Source organism: Pundamilia nyererei, unplaced genomic scaffold (assembly GCF_000239375.1).
Source record: "Pundamilia nyererei isolate P.nyererei 1_Seehausen unplaced genomic scaffold, PunNye1.0 scaffold00234, whole genome shotgun sequence".
Taxonomy (NCBI): domain Eukaryota; kingdom Metazoa; phylum Chordata; class Actinopteri; order Cichliformes; family Cichlidae; genus Pundamilia; species Pundamilia nyererei.
Genome location: NW_005187635.1, coordinates 883,418 through 905,013, shown reverse-complemented (window position 1 = coordinate 905,013; position 21,596 = coordinate 883,418). Strand labels below are relative to the sequence as shown.

Genomic DNA, 21,596 nt, shown 5'->3' with positions numbered 1-21,596 from the left:
TAACTGCAGCTTTGTAAGTCTGGAAAATCATCGTGGGGCAGAAAGAGCCAGTGGCCAAAGCAGACATATCTCTATTTTTAAACGCACGCTTTTGTCACAACATCGACTTCCTGCTTGCCATATGGATTCAACGCCAGGACGCTCACTCACAATTTGTCTGTGTTTTTATTCCGATTTGGGGTTTAAAAGGTCTCCTCCATCAGAATTTTATCGTCATCTAAACTCACCAGACGGGTGGAATTCAGAGCTGCGGTAATTGTTCTCAGCCCTTGAAAAAATGGCTGATCTGAGGCAGACTTTCCAAGGTAAAAACATTGCAATTTATAAATGCATATGGATGTTTAGAAATATAAATGGAAATCGTAATTACAACCAACTTATGAGACATAAGATTTTACCAGAGTCTTCGGTCAGGTGTTTGTATTTAAAGCCCTTTGTGCGCTATAATCCATGTGTTTTTATTTTTAAAATAGTTATTTTGTTTTATTAACCTTCTTAATGATATATAAAATGATTGTTTTTATTCTAGGTATTATTAAAACTCTAATTATTGCAATTAGCCACAGAGCCTCCCTGGAGCTAAAGCTACTTAAATCCTCACATCGCACCTACACTTGAATATCCCTAATCTGTTTCTTCTGCTCTGCTTCTCCTCACTTCCCTTTTGCAGATGTCAAATGATGGCCCCCGGGACTACAGAAGAGTGGAAGCTGTGTATTTTTTTGTATGTTAGTGGCGCTTCCTGTTTTAGTCAGGATGATCCACCCCTCTACCATTTGTGTTCATTTCATGTGGAAAAGCATGTTGAAAAATGTGAAATAATGGGAATAATCTTTCCCTTACTAGCCCTGAAATTTGAAACACAGACAAAGCAAAACAAACATTTGGTTACAAAAGACTGAAGATGAAAGTGCTCTGGTAAAAGTGCACTCCAAATAGAGAAAATCTTCTCATCATTACAGGAAATACAGTACTGTGCAACGGCGCCAGACAAAAGGAGCCAGACCTGGCTGTAATTTTTTTTAAAGTTGTCTTCTGCAATAATTCTCAAGGTTTTATGAATGTTTTTCTTTGGACATTGGCTGCTTTTTCACTCACTTTCAGTCCATTCTTTGACCATTTTAATGTGTTTTGTTAGTTCAGCCACTTAACGCTCACCTAAAAATCATCTAAGCATAAAAAGGCATCTAACTCAAGAGATGAACCGGTGTTATATTTATGCATAACCCATTTTAATTACATCTTTAGGCACTTTCTTACTATACTGATTGTCACTGTACTTCTTTTGTTTCTTGCTATATTGTTATTTGTTATATTTGTTGTAATGACCTGGCAGGACCTGAGAAATATATCTAACTCATCAGAAATGAGGGTGACTGTCCAGAAGTAAACATGGTGAAGGCTCTGTCATGGTTTGGGTTCTGCATTGAGATCTTGTCAAAATTGATGGACTGAAAACATTTGGATCTACCATGCAGTACCATCAGGAAAGCTTGGGACTGAAAGCAGCTTCATTTGTTAGCATTACAGTGATCCCAAACTCACTGCCAATGCAGTGAATACATACCTGAATAGAAAAACACACAATGGAACTCTTTCAGTCGTGAACTTGTGTTCCAAGACCCAAGAGCTCAACATCGTTGCGGCTGTGTACGATCATCTTGACAAAGTACAGAGCAAAAGGCAGCCAACATCCAAAGAAGAGCTCTGAATGCCCTTCAAGAAGCCCGAAGAACTATTCCTGAAGACTGTTTAAAGAAATTACAACAAATCCTGTCTAAGAGAGTTCAGGCTGTGTTTGAAGAATGGAGGTGGTCATACCAAATATTGAATTTCAAGCTCATTACAATTGTATAAACTCTCTCTTTGCCTTGCATACTTTCCATTATGTTTGCACATGTTTCAGTAAATCGCTGCACGTATTTCCCATTTTCCTAACAAAATATAAAGAGAAGAAGAGCGGCTCAAGACTTTTGGACAGTAATCCTTACAGGTTATTTGACCACTTTGTCCAAGGTCTGAATAAAGAGAGATGTTGTCTATCCGCTTGTTTTCATGTATTTTTTTGTGGGTGATACAAAGACTGTTTTAGGTTTATGCTTTCTGCTGACGTTAGCTTTGCAATTTAAAGAAGGGATGTTCCTTCTAAGAAAGAGGAAGTGAGTCGTTGCATGTTAGTCTATTACTCCTCATTCTTTCCCAGACACAAAAACAAAGATGGATGCGTATGAGTTTGTTTTGCCAAGAGAGCAGCTCCCTAAGTGGCCCTTGACCTTGTTGAGCAGCAAGCAGAGGGTCAGGCATGATGTGTGAAGTATGTGTGCATGCTGCTCTGGAGCACCAGTGATTTCTGCTGCTAAATCTGGTTTTGGTTTCACAGAACAATTATGCTTTCAGACTGTGAAAAATGTTGTCATTTCCTAAATGCTGAGCTGAAAGACACAGACACAGAGGTCAACAAGCTTGTTGGTGGAGATCTTGTAATGACGATTATTAGCAAGTTGCAAAGAAGCCTCATTGAGAGGCTCCTCATTCATGAGTGCCAGGACTGAAGTGTTTTTAGATTAGGTTGGATGAGAAATCTCTTTAATCCACTTAGAGACTCATCTGTGGTCTGAAATGTTGGCCTTGGTGAATGTAGGGTTTGTATATCCTGATAGCATAATTAGTATAGCAATGATGACATGGAAACATGTAGTGTGTGTTCTTGGAGTAGTTCAGGGAGTCCTTGTGGACTGTTAAGAGTATTTCTCTTGAAATAAGCGAGTTTATTTTCACATGAGGACCTATGGCCAAGTGGGCTGAAGTTCTATTTGAAAGAGATAATACAGCCTCAGTGTCACGGGAGCAGGCGAGATAAAGAGAAAGGAGGACTCGTTTCGGTATCATGGGGATAATATAAAACACTGGAAAAAGAAAAGTGGAGGGAGAAAAAAGGCGACAGTGAAAAAGTGTCCGCTTATGATAAAAGTCTGTGAAATATGTGTGTGTAGGAGAGAAAATCAAGAAAGAGAGAAAGAAAAGAAAGCAAGAAAGAGGGACTCCATATGACTCGCACATGGCTGTGGTTGTCTGTTCTGTTCACTTGTTATTCTGACAGACTGAAGACATTAAAACTTGGAGGAAGTAAGAGCAAGGGAGACGGAGGGAGGAAGAGGAGGGAGGAGAGAGGGAGGGTTGGAAGAGGGGGACAGGGTGACTAAGTCAGGAGAAAGGGGAAGTCTTCAAGCAGAAAAAAGAGAGGGAAGGAAAGAGAGGAGAGAAAAGCGAGAGGGTTGCATGTGGCTATCTGAGGTAGCCATTGAGTTATGGAGCGAGACAGAATAGCTGGTAAGTTCAACGTTTTGTTCAGCGTAGCTTCTTTTCTTTTGGTTAGACTTCAGATGGAAGCAGCTTCTTAGCAGTACGGCAGCATTCAGCTATAGCCACCCCACTTGCGTTTGCATTGCTTGATCTGTTGCGGTGGGAGCCGCTGCTTAGAGCCCCGTGTCTGTGTGTGTTTGTGTGTCTGTGTGTGTTTGTGTGTGCGCGTCCGTCTACAGGTCAACTTTAACCTTCTGATCTACGTCTCATAGATGTTGCATGAGCTACAAACCTTCAACTTTTCTTCTTTGTTTATCATTGATTGAACGCACAGCCACAGGTACAGTAGGCTGTAAAGTGCTCAGACTATTTCTATCAGCTCTCGCACACAAAGAGCCAGTGAGTAAATCTCATGTGATGAGCTGTCAAATATGACTTCCCAGAAAGAGAAATCTTCCAGTTGCTGCTGAACTGAAGCTACCAGCTTTGGGTACAGTTGATCCACATACACAGCCCATCAGTAGATAGACAGAGCTGAGTCTCCTTGCTGTCATCACAGCATTTTAAGCTGCACAGCCTAGTTGTCAGATTAGCTCTAGCTGGCACATGCAGTTTATTTTAAATTGAGGGGGATAGGAAGCAGAGCTAATATTCCTGCTAATACGATTTAGCTCTGGAAAGAAAACTCTTTAAACTTTCTTGCATCTGCTGCTACTTAGTTCTCTTCTATTCTTTACTCTTTTTAAATGTATAGATTTGCTAAATCTCTAATCTGACTTATTGAGCTTTGTTTAATAATTAAATCCTGGCATCAAGATGAGCAATAGTCTCTTTAATTCAGGTGTTTGAGCTCAGTGAGTGGCATTATGCATAGACACACATGGCACACCTATCTTTGTTTCCACTTGATGGCACTGTTGCAGTGTCATTTTATCCCCTGCACTGTAGTCACCATTTCTCTCAGTTTGTGAAATTTCCCTTGTGGATGATTCATATTTTACAGATGAAGTGATTCTTATGGAGGTTGATGAATTTAGTAAAGATTGTCACAATAACTGGGAGGCGGTCACGGGTGGTGTTTTCGAGATATGTGACAGAGCATTGTTTTGCCAACAAGAAAGCATTGTAGTTAGATATGACTTCACCCTGGTCCATGCAAGACTTCCTCTTATTTAAGGAAGTCTTGCATGGCTGTTTCCTGGTTTTCCGTCTGTGCTGTATGGTTTAGTTTGGACCTGTTGTCTTGACAGCTGCCCCAGCCCTTACACCACCCATCGCTGATCCTCTCAGCCTCTGTTTTGTAAATGGTAAGAGCTAAGACTGTGATTGCTTAAAAGTGCAAAAATAATTCTTGTGTGCATTTGTAACACAACCATCTTGTTCCTTTTCTTCATCTGTTTGGGATTGAAGTAATATGTTCAACATGAGATGTCATCTACCATGGCTGTCCTGTATGGTGAACACATTGACTTGTTAGAATTACTTTGAAAATACAACTAAAGGAAAATAAATCAAAGCCTACGACTTGACATAAGAGATGTGTCAAGTTGCTTTATGTGTTAGCATTTAAACTGGAAGGAAATAGCCATCATGACTGTTGCGATTACATTAATTGCAGTATTTTGTGGCCTGTTTAGAATCAAATGACAATAATTCAGTAGATGTAAAAAGTATATTAAATAGGACGGTTAAAGCCCTCTTTGATAGTTTTAAAAAGACAAGTTGATACACTTCCTTTGGGAAATAAGGCAAATAAACATCTCCTCACATTTGTTAAGATCAAGAAGTTTCATCAAGTTCTTGTCTCGACACGTCTTAGTATGATGCATTATATAAACTCTAAACATAAAGTTAGTCTGGTCAGGTTTTGTGATGACCCAGCAAATTCATCCAAAGCTCAGACTGTGCAATGCTCAGTAGAGTCCAAGCTGCATCTCAGACTCTGTAGGCCTCAGTTAGCATGTTAAATGTTAAAGTTCATGACAGTACAGTTAGAAAAAGACCGAACAAGTATGACTTGTTTGGAAGGGTTCCCAGGAGAAAGCCTCTTCTCACTAAGAAGATCAGGAAAGCACAGCTTGGGGTTTGGAAAGTTGCTACTGAACAAACCACACTACTTGTGTTCTTCTGAGAAGTGGAGATGTCTGGCCACAGCGCACAGCCCCATGTTTGGTAAAAACCAAACATAGCATATCAGCACAAACACCTCATACCAATTGTCAAGCACAGTGGTGGAAGAGCGATGATTTGAGCTTGTTTTGCAGCCACGGGATCAGGGTGCCTTACAGTCAGTGAGTCGACCATAAGACCACATCGGTCCGACAGATAAAGCTTAGGTCATACAACAGGCCAATGATCCCAAGCACAAATCTACAACAGAATGGCTGAAAAAGTATTGAAAAATTGAGGTGTTGCTATGGCCCTGTCAAATTCCAGACATCAGCGTGATAGAAATGCTGTGGTGGGACCTGAAGAGAGCTGTGCATAAATAAATACTTGAAACTTCAATGAACTGAAGGAACACTGTAAAGAAGAGCGGGCCAGAGTTCTTCCACAATGATGTAAGAGATTGATAAAGTTGTACAGAAAAGGATTACTTCAACTTATATCTGCTAAACGAGCTTCTACAGGCTACTGAATCATAGGATGTGCTTTTTCCCTCTGTTTTCAAAAGACTGTATCTATCATTAAAAATGCAGTCCACTTTGTTTGCAACTTTTTGGTTTATGTGAATACGACGTTTGCTTTTCTCCTCGAAGTTATTATATTCTAAAAATGCGTCTTAGATGTCTAATTATGTTTGTGGCTATTTATATTCGTAAACATCAGCACGCAACGTTTAGCATTATTTTTTAATTTTAGCCTTCAGATGAATCTGAGCACACAGTCTGCAACTTCTGTCTTTAATTAACTGTTCACTCTTTTAGCTCATGCATATGGGGTTGTAGAAGTGCTGTTGTGGTGTATCCACTCTGAGAGCTGTATACCCTCACCCTAAAAGACACGTGCACATAACCTCACCCACATCCACAAATACACATGAACCCAGAGTTGAAGGAAATCAAGGAAATCACTCAGCTCACCATGTTCCATAAAAAAGGTGTACAGGACATCCTCTACGAGTGAACGCCTCGCAGTTCTCCTCCCGCTGCTCTCCCAGTATCTCACCTCATATTGTTTCTTTTATTATTACTTAGTAATGATAAATGAGGGAGCCATGAAAACAGTGCATAGAGTAAAGGAAACTGATAGGGAAGCCCCACCTTCACTCCTCCTGAGAGAGGATTTCTGACAGGTGATGTTATTCAACATGATGGAGACATGGGTTATTATAAGGGTGAGAAAACAGAGATAAACAAACTCCTCTGAAAAGTTCATTCGGGTGCGAACTACTGTACAATAGTGGTAAAGTGTCAAAATATGAACAAAGCGATAGCTGTGTATGGGGAACTTGTGGGAACATTTCATGGACAAAATACTCAGGCTTGCTTTTCATCCCTCATAATGTATGTCTCACCCAAAAACTTAGGAGGCCAATTACTTACGCAGGGACTAGCATCCAAGTCTGCAGACCACGACAGCCTCCTGCCACTATAAATTGTCCACGCAAATTTTAAGCCAATTTATCTTACTACGATGGAGACAACATGAATCATTTTATGTTCTCAATAGTTTTTCCAGTGAACAGTCATAGTTAAAGCAAGGCCTTATGTGCCAGTGCTACCCTAGGTGACTGCAAAATGTGCAACTTTGATCCAGGCCTAATGTCAAATCTATATAGAAAACAAAGTGATTAAATTACGTCTTTTTCCTAAGAGTATCTGTGATTTTGCTATGTTAGAAATGCTCTACATCTCCAACACTTCAAAGTAAAAATTGTATTTGTGTTCTTTGAGGCATTGATTATAATATAAATGTGCAATTAAATGCAATGTCTCTGGAAAATCCCATCAAGGTGATCTCAGCGTGAATCGTTAAATCCCATTCAAACCTCGCTCGTGAAAACATTAAACTGCTCTGTGAATAACGCATTGCTTAAAGGGTTGAACACTCGCGCACAGGTAAAAGACACAAAGCAAACAGTTCTGGTGTCTTTCACTGCCAAAGAGACAGGACGCTGAATGATTCGGGCTCGATTTATTACAGAGCTCTTTCAGGGACACGGACCCGCAGACACTCACAAACAAACCTGCGCCTGCAGTTACAGTCAGTTTACACAAAGGCACATTTTCATTTAATGTTACTCACAGATTTGTCACTCCAGATGTCACTCTGGATTTTTGAGGTCATGCTGTTGCCCTGCCTGGATTGTGTATCCATGTTTGGATAAATACACACAAGCTTAAATGAGGTGTGTGTTTCACAGGCCGTGTGTCCTTTAGTGCAACTGCTACAGAATCATGTTGCATATGGTCCACAGTGCAGCACAAAATCTACAGTCAGCATACAGAGAGAGCCCCCACACACACACACACACACACTAATATACACTATAAAGACCTGAACACACAGCTTAATAATTACTTTGCTCTGTCCTTTATTAAGGTGGACTTAAAGTTCAACACGTGAAAATAAATGTTAATATTTTACTATTGGATTTGGAATACACTGCATGTGCTGTGCTCTGTTTTTTGTCCTGAGACACCTTCACAGCAGTTGTATGAAGTAATGACACTGCACCACAAACACACAGTGTTATTCTGTGTTACTGTTGACCTCTCGGGTGTTAGGGTTAGGGGCCACTGGGTGGGCTTGGCACCCAGTGCACCTTAAAATGAAGCTTTTCATTCAGATAGGATTCCGCGAATGCTTCTTAAAAGCTGTAAATGTGCCACGCAACACTTAAGCCTCTTTGTCCATTCTTGTGGTGAAAGACGCCATTTAATTTGTGATACCTAATGTGTGACACTGAAGTAGGAAATACCAGCTTCCTGTGGTTTATTCTTTAGTTTTGGGTTTCCCTTCAATGCCAGTCGGGAATCATCTGCTACATTAATGCTTATGACCGCTACCATTAGTGTGGAAACTGTAAAACTAACCCAGGATCAGAGTGTATTTGCCACAATTCTCATTTGCAGTCATTCCTGTCTCCAAACAGGAAGTTGTGATAAGCTGCTCACTCATGACCAATCATCAATTATCGTGATAGCATCACTGCTGCATTGACTCCGCAGTAGATTCCCGCATAAGAAATCCAGTAGGACGTCCCACAGGGAGACAGTGGAAGTGGTTAAGTAAACGCATGGCTAACTTTGATATTTCACCACTTTGGGTTGTTTTGTCAGCACCTTTTCAACACGATTTCTCTATCGCTACAAAGATCAGTCACCAAATTGGTTAGAGCAGCCTCAAGGACGAGCAATGTAACCATATCTACCACATCAAAAAGCAGGCTTTTCATCAGTGCCACTGCCAGCAGAAGTGCAGTAGTGCTATATTACCTGTGTCCACGGAGCTTGAATTCCCATGTTTCTCCTGATAACACAGTCACACAAGGCGGGCTGGTGCACAAATCACTTGCTGATTGCCCTGAGGCGCCATTGTATATCCCTAATGTCAACTTTCTCCAGGAAGTCTCTCAGGTTTTCGTGTCACAGGAAAGCAGCTACTCCTGAAGTGACTGCAGTCTAATTAACATGTCAGCCAGTTTTAGAGGTTGTTTACCCAAAACTGAAACCTCAAAGGCTCACTTTAACTGTAGTCCCGCTCTAGCTGTGCCAGAATGAAGGTATTCTTTATGAAGGTGATCATAACAGCCACAGTTGTAATAAAGATGTCTGATCTGAGTTTAATTTGGTTTTTGACATGCTGCTCTCAGAGCTGTTCAGAGGCTGACTGAGGAAATCAGACCTCAGGTTGGTTGGTTGGAAAGGGTCTCAGAGTGACGTCTGTTGTCTACATGAGTGTGCACGTATGAGTGTGCATGTATGAGTGTGTGGGGGGCAGGGGACACACACGTACACAGGACATTTGGGAGAAGGGTGGGTGTGTAACTACAGGGAGGAGGAGAAGGGAGGAGGCTTGCCTTTTCTCTCTCTCTCTGAAGTCTGAATGCAGCAACATAGAGAAGTTGGTGGGAAGTCAGAGAGAAACAGCTGATACTTTAAGAGAAACTTGTGGGCTCCGACTTGTTTCACACTGATTCTATTTTTGAGTTTGTTCAAAAGCAACAAACTTTCTTTAGAAGTTGAAAGAAAAGGTTTCTGCCTGAAAAAATGTCTGATTCTGGAGTCAACCCACACTTGGAGGGAATTATTTCAGATTTTGAAGGTTTGTTATGTATTTTTCTGCATTTCTTTCACTCCATCTGTAAGACATTTTCATTGGCTAAAGGCTAAAATTGATCAATAGGTGGTGTTAATGTACATTGTGCTTTTCTTAGTTTCAAATATGTTTCTGTGGGCGGGGGCACTTGTGCATGTATTTAAAAAAACAAAACAAAAAAACATAGTGCTGGATGGATGCTAGCTTACTGTACCGTTTGTGTGTTATTGATTATACTGAGGTTACAGCAATAACAGAAAGAAACGCAGTATTGAGACGACACAATACCATCACCGGAAAGCCTTCAGCTGTAAACACTGAAAGGGAGACAGTGAAAACCTCAGCTGTAAGAACTAACATCTGTCTAACCCCTCATAAAAAAACTCACAACTCTGTCTCTGTTTGTCAAGCCAGTGTGGAACTAGCACTGATTGCCTTTGTCCTCCTTTTCCTCTGCTATTCTGTCTTTCTTCCTTCCTCCTCGCTTGTTTCTTTCCTGTTCCTCCTCCTGTCAGTTCCTACAGCTGCTGTTTGGCCTGATGCTTACCGTCAGACGTCATGGGCTGATGCTGACTTCTGTATCCTTGAGATTGACCAGATTATTGAAATTACACTTGTGTTTGGATTGTTTAAGTTAAGCAACTTCTACCCAGTAATCTGGTTTACAGTGATTTGATACAGCTTTGATGCAGTTAAGCTGTAGACGGGGATAATATCCATAGATTCAAAAAATATAAGGCGATATAACTGTTTCATGCTTATTGTGTGTTGTGTCCCGGCACTCTTTCAGAGGTATTTACATATGAGCTTGTTTTGGTCACATTCAGCTAAGGATTTTTTTCTTTAAAACACTTTTTCAATTATATAAGAAAAGTCTCATCCACTGAATTGAATGCACCGATGCAGAAATTAGACAGACACTGGCAGCAGATGCTTTGCATTGGGGCCTCTGTGGATTAGGCTTGTTAGGACGCATCCCATGGATGCTTGATCAGATTGGGATCTGTGGAGTTTGGAGGATGGGTCAAGCCTGGGTGTTTCTCGTTTCCCTTCTTGAGCCTTTTTTGCTGTTTCACAAGCTGCATTCTCTTGCTGAGACCACTGCCTCTGGCGAGTGTCATTACCGTGGCGGGGTGTGCTAGGTCTGTAACAGCTTTTAGATTGATGAAACGCCTCAAAGTAACATCCAGATGAATGTGTACTTTGCATTGGTGGTTTTAATGTTGTGGCCATTCAATGTGTTATTACACTGACTACATTTTCCATTCAGGGTAGAGAAAGCTGCACAGCAAACACTTGACTGAGTAAATCCCCATTTTACCCCACATCATTATGCTTTACAGTGCATTGCACTCCACTATATTTCACACTGAGGAGGAAATGGGTACAGAAACAAAAAGGCAATTTAATTGGTGAACACACTGAAGATGTAATAATTCCTCTTCGGATAGACCCAATAATGGAATATGGGTGACTGAAACCTCCATAGAAACTACACACTGAAATAATATTATGACTTTCTGAAAGGAAGAGAACGTATCTGTCTAACCTTAGGAACAAGTCCATATTTATATATTCACAGAGACGTTTGAACAGTGGGCCTCTCATGTTTCTTCCAGCCTAAACAGAGCCAAGACATTTAGGCACATTATCTGCTTACAGGTGCAACATTTTTGTCCCGCGTGACATGCATAGACAGAGAGGAAATTAACATCGAAATGAACAGAGTGTCTGTGTGTGGCACATTTTCCAAACTTGGCAGAGAGGCAAGTGTGTTATTAAGTTGGTATGAGTGGATTATGTGCATATATGCAACACATTCTTTACTGTTCTCTGTGGTCCTGTTCATTCTGAGGCAGACATATTACAGTGCAGGTGGTAAGTTATTGCTAATATGCCAGTTAGATAGAGCAGAGATTTCTTTAAGTATTGTATGCTTGGATTCTCTGACCTGCAAGGAATTCGATTCCAGCCCCTTGTTAGTGAATCTGCGTTTGCTGCTTGTGACATCATCACACCCAGAGGCTAGAGATACAGCTGACAGCGCTGGATCGTCACATCCTTTATCTGTTAGTTTAGTGGCAGATTCAGTGCACCTGCTTCGTTTAAAGAATTCTTTTTTTGCTGAGGCATCTTCTAATGTGTGTTGTGTGATTCATCTTGCAAAAAGTTCTTCATTTGAACATCATCATTTCTACTTTGAGGTCACTAAGCTCCAGTGAATCACATGTTTAATCTGCATTTTGTCAACCACTTTCTCTCCCCCTCACTCCCTTTATATCAGGACTTTAAGCCCAATCAGTTTGTTATCTGTCGGTAAGTGGAATGCAACAACTTTCTTTATACCTTCACTGATCACTGATGTAAATCGGTTTATTCATGTGGAATACAGTTAGCCAGTGGATGATCAAAGTACAAGAATAAGGATTTATCGCTCAGGTTACAGCCTTGAGAACCTAAAGCCAAGAACTGGGGTAGCCTTTCAACATCAGACTCCAATCAGTTTGGAAAGTGTGCGCATTAAAAAATCTAACAGGTGAAACTACCTCTTGGTTCTGATTAGAGCTCAGATCTTGGTTTTAAGCATCTGCTTCATCAACATTATGGCAAAAAATAAAAACTAAAAATGCAAATTTTGGTCATTTCTCCACACTCGCTTCTCCTCTAATGTCTTTCCACTTCACCACAACACCTATAACATTCCCAGAATTTCATTTTCCTCGGCCAGACCAGTGCAGTAAATCTGACACACTGAGATGTACTGCTCCCGGGCACCATTAGCTAACCCAACACCGTCAGTGGGCAGCTGAAGGAAGTGTGTGTTTGACAGTTTAGCATTAAGGTTTTGTCTTACCCAGCAGAATAGCATAGTGTGAAATTCTATCGTTTATTGTTTGGCCTTGTCCTGTCAGTTAAAGCCTTGGTCATGTTTTTCCTTGCCTGACCACATCGATATATATTCAGTGGCTACTGACATCAGATAAACTGCGCTGTGCATAAAATGGTCTTAAATAACCAGTGTGTGACAGACAGCAACTGTCTTAATCACTTGACGTATGACTCTGAGGCTAGAATTACTGGACCCAGTTGTGAGTTCAAGGCTATGTAAAATGAAGTACGCCCTTTTATTAATCAAAATACTGATGTACTGTTTTGTTTATGTTGTTGTTGTTGTTTGCACTGCAATATATGCAGTATATATGCAATATACTTTTATATACATTTACCATCTAAAAGGACGTTACCACAATACTCAAATGAATGAAATGTTTGCAGGTGTGCTGTAAAACTACGCCTTTTATCTGACAGTCCTTTATTTGTAATTTTCCCAGTTTTGTCATCTTAGTTTAAAAAAACATAATTTTCTAATCTGCTCCTGTTTATGGTGTTAATTTGCTGTTAAAGCAGTTTGCTGTTAATGCAAACTAAGCACTTTACCCATCTGTTCCACATTAAATGCCTTACAGCAGTTCAGATGCATAATCCCTTCCCTTTCCCAGCGGACTTTTATTGGGCTACATACATAACAAGTGGTGAAGTTCATTAACAGGAACTGAACATCAATCAATTTAAAAATAAAAAAATAAAAATCAGTGTTTTTAATCACTGAAATAAGAACCAGTCATCTCTAAAACTTGCCAGCACCATATGCAATATATTTCATGTTGTAAGATTTTTGTCAATTATATTATTATATTTCCAGTCTTACGACCTTTGCAATCTTATTGCAGCAATGTAATAATGTGTCAGCTCATCCCTTAACTAATGATGTGCACCTTTGACATACCAAATCAGTGTGGAAAGCCCTCACTCCCAGCTCATGCCAGTAATAGAAGCGCTTACAGTTTTGTTTTGGCTTCTCCCACTTTCTAGTGTTCTGCCTTTCCCTCCTTTCTTTTGTGTTTGTTTTCCGCCCTCAAAGCCCTGACTATCTCTTATTAGTCCATCTGCACTGAGATGATACCGAATGTTTGCGTTCATTTGTTGGGATGTCCTTGAGAGTAAGTGATGACACTGATGATAAAGAGACAGTGTGGCTAGGCACCTGGGCTGCATATAGGATAAATGACTGTGAACAGCTGCTTCTGTTTTTGTGTGTGTTTTGTTTTGGGGTTTTTTATAGTGGTAGTCCTGAGATACATTGTCTGAGCTGCATTATCTTCCCACAGGAGATAGTGTGAGATACTGGAAGACTGGGCAGTGATAGGTAGTGGAGGGACGTGGGGAGATGAGGCCTCTGGCTCCTGTTAATGAGTTTCCTCTGGGGTAGACTGGACCTCTCATTTCTTGCTCATAGTCTGGGAATGCTCTTTCACAGGGAACTATGCTCTTTCATCCATCTGTCAGTCCTGCAGAAATACTATTTCTATTGCTATATGATCCTGTACTTAGGATATTCTTTCTTCCTCTTTTTTCTTTGGCTAAACAAGAAAACAGAACGAGGTATGACAGACTTTATGAATAAGAATATAAGAGTTGACTGATGAGTGAATGAAAAATGCCCCTGAATGCCCTTTTCCACTCTCTTTATTCCTAGAAAAAAAAAAAGCAGAGAAAGATTAAAATACACTTGTGCTCTTAAATTATGTACACTTGGCTGCACGGCCTCTAAATACAAACAACCTGAGAGCAAAGCACTCAAACCCTTTGCTCCAGTCACGTGCCTGAAGGCATATAATCACAAAGCAGCCAAGACCAGAAATACTAATCTGCAATCACTTAACAGGTCACTGGAAAACATTTTGGTTCAGCTCTCTGATTTTGGTCAGACTTGTGAATATATCCCCCAGGTTTCGCTTCTCACACTTGCAACTTCTCCAAAGTTAAACAAAAGTCTACAGCAAGTGTCAAGAAAAGTTAAGAGTGTGCACGGGTGTCTGCAGTCCTGACTGCAGAGGAGGTTAAAAATAATGCCTCACTGATTAGACTCATGCATGTATCACAGCCTCTTTGCTTCCTGTGAAATGTGCAGACTGATTTTGGCACACCGACTCATTTTCTGGTCAGAGTTGAAAGTAGCCATAACCTTGGACTCCCTCTTAGGAATCATCAAAAACAAGACAGCAGGCGTAAGAAGGGCATAGTTCGGTTGCAGTGTGGGTTTGGACACCATTTACAGATTGCATATTCAAGTAATAGACTGTAAAGTTGGATATTGAACTTCAGGCAATAAGAAACAGAATTGTGAGAAAGAATATTGTTAAAGTGTTTATTAGTAGTTGTTAATGATCTTTTGTCAACGTTTCAACTTTTCTTAGTAAAACAGATGTTTTCCACACATAGCACAGGCGTTGCACAGCTACATTATATGCAGTGACTTCAGGTTTTATCTGCCTAATGGCTAAGACAACATTTATAAAACCAGTCTTCTACATAGTAATAGTGCCAAGGATGAAAGGTAACTGTACCTCAAGGTCCAGATGAGTGGTGTACAGGGAGGTGCGGGGAGTTAAAGGGATTTGTAAGACAAATCACCACGAACTCCAAGATGTGAGATCAGATTTATTTATTCCCGCGGTGCATGGGAATTTCCTTGGTGTGTCCAACTAACACAAAAAGGAGAACAAGACATCGGCTTTGGCCTGAATTTTTCTTAGACAGCAAATTGTATCAAATGTCCACCGTGCTGCTAGGAGGCATCTCATGGCAGTAAATCAGATTAGGGATGCTGGCTGATGTGCAGCTTTGATGTGATTGTGTTGAGTTCCACAGAGTTTTGAGAGCAGTGAAGCTGCAGCTCTGTGTCCTCCCTGTGTAGTTGCTTAAAAATAAACATGTATACATTCCCTCAACACATACTTACATGTCTTTACAAGCATTTTGAACAAAACTCCAAATAGTTGCATAAAGACATAGGCACACTTGGGAACACCGCAAGCCACAAGCAGATCAAATAATCAGCACTGTGCTTTGGATTGTAAGAAACTAGAGATGCTCTTAAAGGGTGTGCGTGAGTGGACTAGTCTTACTAGTATATCATTATGATGCCAGCTCCTGGCCACTGGCTTGGCACAGCAACTCTGAGAGTCAAATTCAAGTTGACTCTCAGCCAGCACAGTCTTACCAGGGGGTGATTCCATCCTTCAGTGTCTTCTTGGACAGTGCTGTTATTTTCTCACATCACAACTAACCTTGGGGAACTACGTGCCTTTATCTGTGTGTTGACTTTGCTCAAAAACAGGGAGTCTTGGGACTTTTTTTTGCCCAGATGCTTGGCAGTCGATGTTTGACTGATTGCGTGCGCTATAACATGCCGTGAAACGCTTCGAGTGACTCTGTGTGAAAGCCTAGAATTTTATATTGTAGCGTACCACACACGTAGCAAGCAAGGTCGTGACAAAGAAAGGCATGGACTGGCTTAAACATGTCAGTCCATACGGCAGCGAAAAACTTGCTGCTGGTGATTGAGAATGAAATTAGATACAGTACACGGCTTAATTACTAGCGCATGCTGTTCCTCTCGAGTGCCACCAAAACTGTTCCTACAGCTTCTCCACCCTCAAACCCCAGGCGCTTTACTACTTGGGTGCTGTTCATAATGCCTTTAGAAAAAACAGTTAACTTTTTATATTTCTCACTTAATTGGTTTGACCTTTTTGATGACTTTTTTATGACTTTGTTCCTGCTACTTGTAAATGTCACCGTTTATAAGCGAAGGATGTACTTGATTTATTTAAGAAATTGTACCAGCAAATTAACGAGCTTTCAACCAGTTGTGTTCTGTTTTATGTGAAAAGTAACCAAGTATGTTTAGTACAAGTTAGAGATACTGCTTGCATGCATTTGTGAAGCAGGAGAGTGTTTTTCCTCTTTTTTACTTCATTAACAATTCCACACTTGTTACAATGACCTGTGATATGAATATAAATATAATTTAAACTATTTTGATGCCAGACAGCAGTAAAAGAGCAAACTGCTACTTGTGAATTGAAGCATTTCTACAGGAACAACAATAGCTTAGTTATGTTCATACATTTCTGAAGATTGTTTTTGTACTTATGTACTACTATTTGCTTACTTTAATTACATATGTAGTGGGTAACACTTTTACCAATATAGACCAATACTTTTGTGTTATTTAACCTGTGTTTCAACTAGATTTTGTGTTGTTATTAATCAGCGCTTTAATTTTCTATAATATTTTATTGTGAATCTACCAACTTTTTGCTTTTTCTCTAAATCACTTGTAAAGCCCTTTGTAACTGCTTGCGTGCACTTGAATGACTGTATGAATAAAACGCTGTCTTGGTCTCCTTCATGCAGCCCTGAAGAGGTCCTTTGAGGTAGAGGATGTTGACACTTCATCTCACTCTTCACCCGGCTCCCGCCGGACAACCAACTCACCTCACCGTAACGCCATGTCTCCCACCAGCATCTACTATCGTGACCTCGGTTCTGCCACCCCGGCCACTAACAACAACAACCTCAACTATACCCAGCCCCGCTCTATCATGGGTGGAGGAGGTTCCAAGACTCCGGAGCCTGTGTCCCGCCGTTCTGAACTCTCTATCGACATCTCTTCCTCCAGCAAGCAGGTCGATAATGTCACCAGCCCTGCTTCCGCACGCTTTGTGAGCAACAGCGCCCTGAAACGCCCAGAAGTCCTGGGGCACTCCAAGACGCCCGAGACAAGCCACAAGAGGGAGGTGACTTTTGCCAAGACGCCAACTGACTCCCCGGTCACACGCCGCAATGAGAGCAGCATGAACAACAACGGGACCAGCCGAGCCCCTGAGCAAAATCACACCCGCAAGTTTGAGCCCCCTAATCCAGGGGATATCCGTAAACCTGATATCAGCATCACTAAACCACCTCCCGAGAACAATGGCCACCATCCAGCAGTGCACCACCCGCACCACCCCAACCCTCACCACAACACCATCGTCACCACTTTCCGCTGCTCCTCGCCTAACCATGGACGCAAATCCCCCAACCCTGACAGTAAGTCTGCTTTCACCATATATCAGTCCAACCCACGCTTATTCCACTCATATTTTTCCTTCTAGTCGTGCCCTGAAATTATGTCTGCTGAACTCTTTTTGAAAAAACACATCTGAAACACAGTAACTTTATGGTATCTCCATGAGATTTGTTAGGTTATTTGTTAGCCTCTCATCTGCTACTTGTATCACGCACCCTTAAGGCTGTTGTTTCAGATGGATGCTGTTGGTTGTTGATTTGGAAAATTCTCTTTGACAAACTGCTCAGATTTGTTAACATGCTGCCTACTCATGCATTCTAACGTCTTCAGTAAAGTGGTGCTTTGGTGCATTGATATAGTTCACCAGCTTGTGTAATTGCTTTAGCATTGACTTACCATATTGATGTGGGAATATCATCAGTGGAAAAGAGATTAAAAGGATTATAAAAGACTGTCTTAAAGTCAAATGAAACCAATTACATTTTCTCATGTGATGAGAAACAGCAACTTTAAACTCCTGGCTGCGAGTTTACATTTGAAAATCCCCCGGTGAGAAATGTTGTCACATTTTCCAGATTGCATTTTATTTGATCTCTGGTGTTATTTGACTTCCATTTGGACTTTATTTTTTCCTGCTCCCTTCTGTACTCACACTGCACACTGCTCCATTCTGCACAAAGTGACCCAAGTATCAGATCTCTAACCAAGGAAAAAGCAGCAGTAAGAGCAGCTGGTTTGATTAATCTGATGTCTGCGTATCTGTCAGTAATACAAGGAAACTTATCTTTAGAGGCCTGTTTCTGGGTAGAAACAGTAGACTGGGCTGTCTGTGTTTGTGGTTATCCATGTCTCTCCTGAACAGCGCATTCGAGCCGGGGCAGTTTTGTGATACGATGAAAGCCTGACCTTTATAGTAATTATGGCAGCTAAATAGTATTTGTCTTAAATACAAGGTAAGAAAGATGAAGTAAGACCATGAAATGATTTTATCCCACAGGACTGCGTTGTATTTCGAGCCGCTTGAAGCTCAAATGACTGATCGTGATACAGAATATAATTTTTGGTTATGTTTATGTTCAGGTAAATGTGGTATTTGACAAACTTCTTTATGTATATGGTAGAGCATCACTTCCTGTTCATGTTACAACTCGCAGTTGTGTTTTTTGCGAAGCCAATTTAATTAAAAACCTATAGATGGTGTCTCAAAACATTTATTCTGTTCATCTAGACATGGTGTACTCTACATCCAGCTACATGCCTTGTGCTCTGCTATGTGCCTTGCACCAACTCAGTGTAGAGCAGCTACCTGAACGCTGCTCCCACAGAGCTCGATTGTCTTTTTAATATTTTTACTTCTTCAATGAGTGCAATTCTAGATACAGTAGTTCCTCTGAAAAAGAAAGCCTTAAGTCATACTTCCCTGGTATAACTCTCAAATGCACACCTTAAAGCAGGTAACTCGAAAACTGGAGAGGAAATGGTGCCTCGCTAATTTAAAAGATCATAATTTGGCCCGGAAAGCCCAAAGCTAGAACATCTTCACTGATTGAATGAAATACAAACAACCCTAGCTTTCTCTTCAGCACTGTAGCTGGGCTGGCAAAGGTCAGCTGGCAGTAGTTAAACCGTTACTAAAAAAGTCATCATTTGAACTGTCTTAGGTAATTATAGGCCAATCTCCAACATTCCTTTTATCTCAAAAATTCTTAAAAGAGTAGATATAAAGAAGGTAAATGATCATCTGCGGAGGAATGGTTTTAATTGAATAGTTTCCTTCCGGTTTCAGAGCATACATTTTATTGATATACACATTTGACACCCAACTTTATCTTTCCATAAAGTAAGATAACACACACCAATTAGTAAAACTGGAGGAACGTCTTAAAGACATGAAGATCTGGATGACCTCTAACTTTCTGCTTCTAAATTCAGATAAAACTGAGGTTTTTGAACTCATCCTTAAAAATCTTAAAATGCAGTTTCCAACCAGATTCTTAGTCTGGATGGCATTACACTGGACTCCAGTAACACTGTGAGGAACCTTGGAGTCATTTTTAACCAGGATGTGTCCTTCAATACACATATTAAACAAATATGTAAGACTGTTTTCTTCCATTTGCGCAATATCTCTAAAATTAGGAACATCCTGTCTCAGAGTGACACTGCAAAACTAGTTCATGCATTTATTACTTCTAGGCTGGACTACAGTAATTCGTTATTATCACGATCTCCTAAAAACTTCCTGAAAAGCCTCAAGTTAATCCAAACTGCTGCAGCAAGAGTCCTGACAGGGACTAGAAAGAGAGAGCATATTTCTCCTGTTTTGGCTTCCCTTCATTGGCTTCCTGTTAAATCCAGAATTGAATTCAAAATCCTGCTCCTCACATACAAGGTCTTAAATAATCAGGCCCCATCTTATCTTAATGACCTTGTAGTACCATATCACCCTATTAGAGCACTTCGCTCTCAGACTGCAGGCTTACTTGTTGTTCCTAAAGTATTTAAGAAGCAGAATAGTAGGCAGAGCCTTCAGCTTTCAGGCCCCTCTTCTTTTGTACCAACTTCTAGTTTGGATTTGGGAGACAGACACTATCTCTACCTTTAAGATTAGGCTTAGAACAGTTTCTTCCTGTTAAAAGGGAGTTTTTCCTTCCCACTGTCACCAAAGTTCTTGCTCATAGGAGGTCATAAGATTCTTGGGGTTTTCTCTTTTTTTCTTTGTATTATTGTAGGTTCATTTCCTTACTATATAAAGTGTTTTGAGGCAACTGTTGTTATGATTTGACTGAATTGAATTGAATTGAATTGAATTAAATACCTTTGAGCTCTTTCAGCATAAGTGGCAGAAGTAAACATAAAGAATAAACCTTGTCTTCTGTACTTATGAGTAACTGATGATACTAAATTGGGCATGAGTGTGAAGGTCTGCTTCTCTGTATTAACACTGGGAGAGCCCAGCAACCTGTTCAGTGATGGACACAAATATGGATAAGGAATGTATGAATTGGTAGCTTTGTGTAGTTTTTGGTATAAAACTTAAACGTGACATTTTCTTTTTATTTCCTTGGAGTGTCGATTATTTGGATCTGCAAATTAATTTGCAAATGGCTTTTAAAGATCATCATTAGGATTAATTAGCAAAATGACTATAAATCTCTTTCACAGATTCAGGTGATGATTAAGTATTTTAATCACTGGGAGTAACCACTGTCACGTCACACTGTTTTCACAGTGTCATTTATTAAATTGTTATTATAGAAAAATTGGATTACGGCCACAGACTCTACAGCCATCTGCTTTATTTGTTAAGTTTTTGGCTGCACCTTTAGCCGCGAATGCCAATTAAATGGCCATTAGCTTGCATCATTCCAAAGCTAGTATAAAAATGCAAAACTCTGCTGTACTGGATATAAGCTGGATATATCAGCTTTTATCAACAATGCCAAGTATTTTGCAATTATCACTTGATGAAACATAATGTGTGTGTTTTCCTGCTGATTTTAGACATTTAATTTTATATTTACCTGGTTTGAAATATTACACTAGTTTTACCATGAAAACTGCACTTTATCATCTGGCAGATTTTTTGTTGTTCAAAAGTGTCCCAGTGCGCCCATGTGCCTGTGCTGTAAGTATGTCACGTTGTACTTATAGTCTTTTTTTATTGCATATTACTATAAATCTCTTGACGGTGTGCTGAGAGTTTTAAACGGTTCTCTTCGAGATTATGTGAGCTGTAGCCACTTATTTGTCCACAGGGAGAGGCCCAAATAGGGGTCTAAATGAGGGGTGACCTGCCTGGAGGACCCTGTGGCTGTGAATGGGCCCGCCCTCTTCGGCAGAAACGCAAAAGAGAACTGTTGCAAAAACACATCTGCAAAGTTATGCTTATAAATGCACTACTGTCACAGATTTGAAATTTCTGAAGTGTATCTGCCTCATAGATAACAGGGAAAGTTATTTGCAACACTTCAACTAATGATTATGATTTGATTATTTTTTTCCATATGACTTTTTTAAAGTGTTTTGCCCTGATTTCCGGCCTATTCAGTTTTTCCAGAAAAATGACATTACACATCATATGAGTGCATATGCACACACGCACATG

General features: G+C 40.4%; 1 protein-coding gene across 3 annotated transcripts in view; it reads left to right on the top strand.

Moving 5' to 3' along the window:
• septin9b (septin 9b) overlaps positions 1-21,596 on the top strand; it is a 70,536-nt gene that overhangs the window by 12,091 nt on the left and 36,849 nt on the right. The window contains exons 1-2 of one of the 3 annotated variants that reach the window (XM_005748973.2): positions 3,224-3,330; positions 16,831-17,508. In XM_005748973.2, coding sequence (XP_005749030.1) covers positions 3,309-3,330; positions 16,831-17,508 — 700 coding nt within the window. In that variant the 5' untranslated portion in view covers positions 3,224-3,308. Of the gene's footprint in view, positions 1-3,223; positions 3,331-9,354; positions 9,574-16,830; positions 17,509-21,596 lie in introns of those variants that run through there. The other 2 variants (XM_005748971.1, XM_005748972.2) reach the window with 2 other exon arrangements.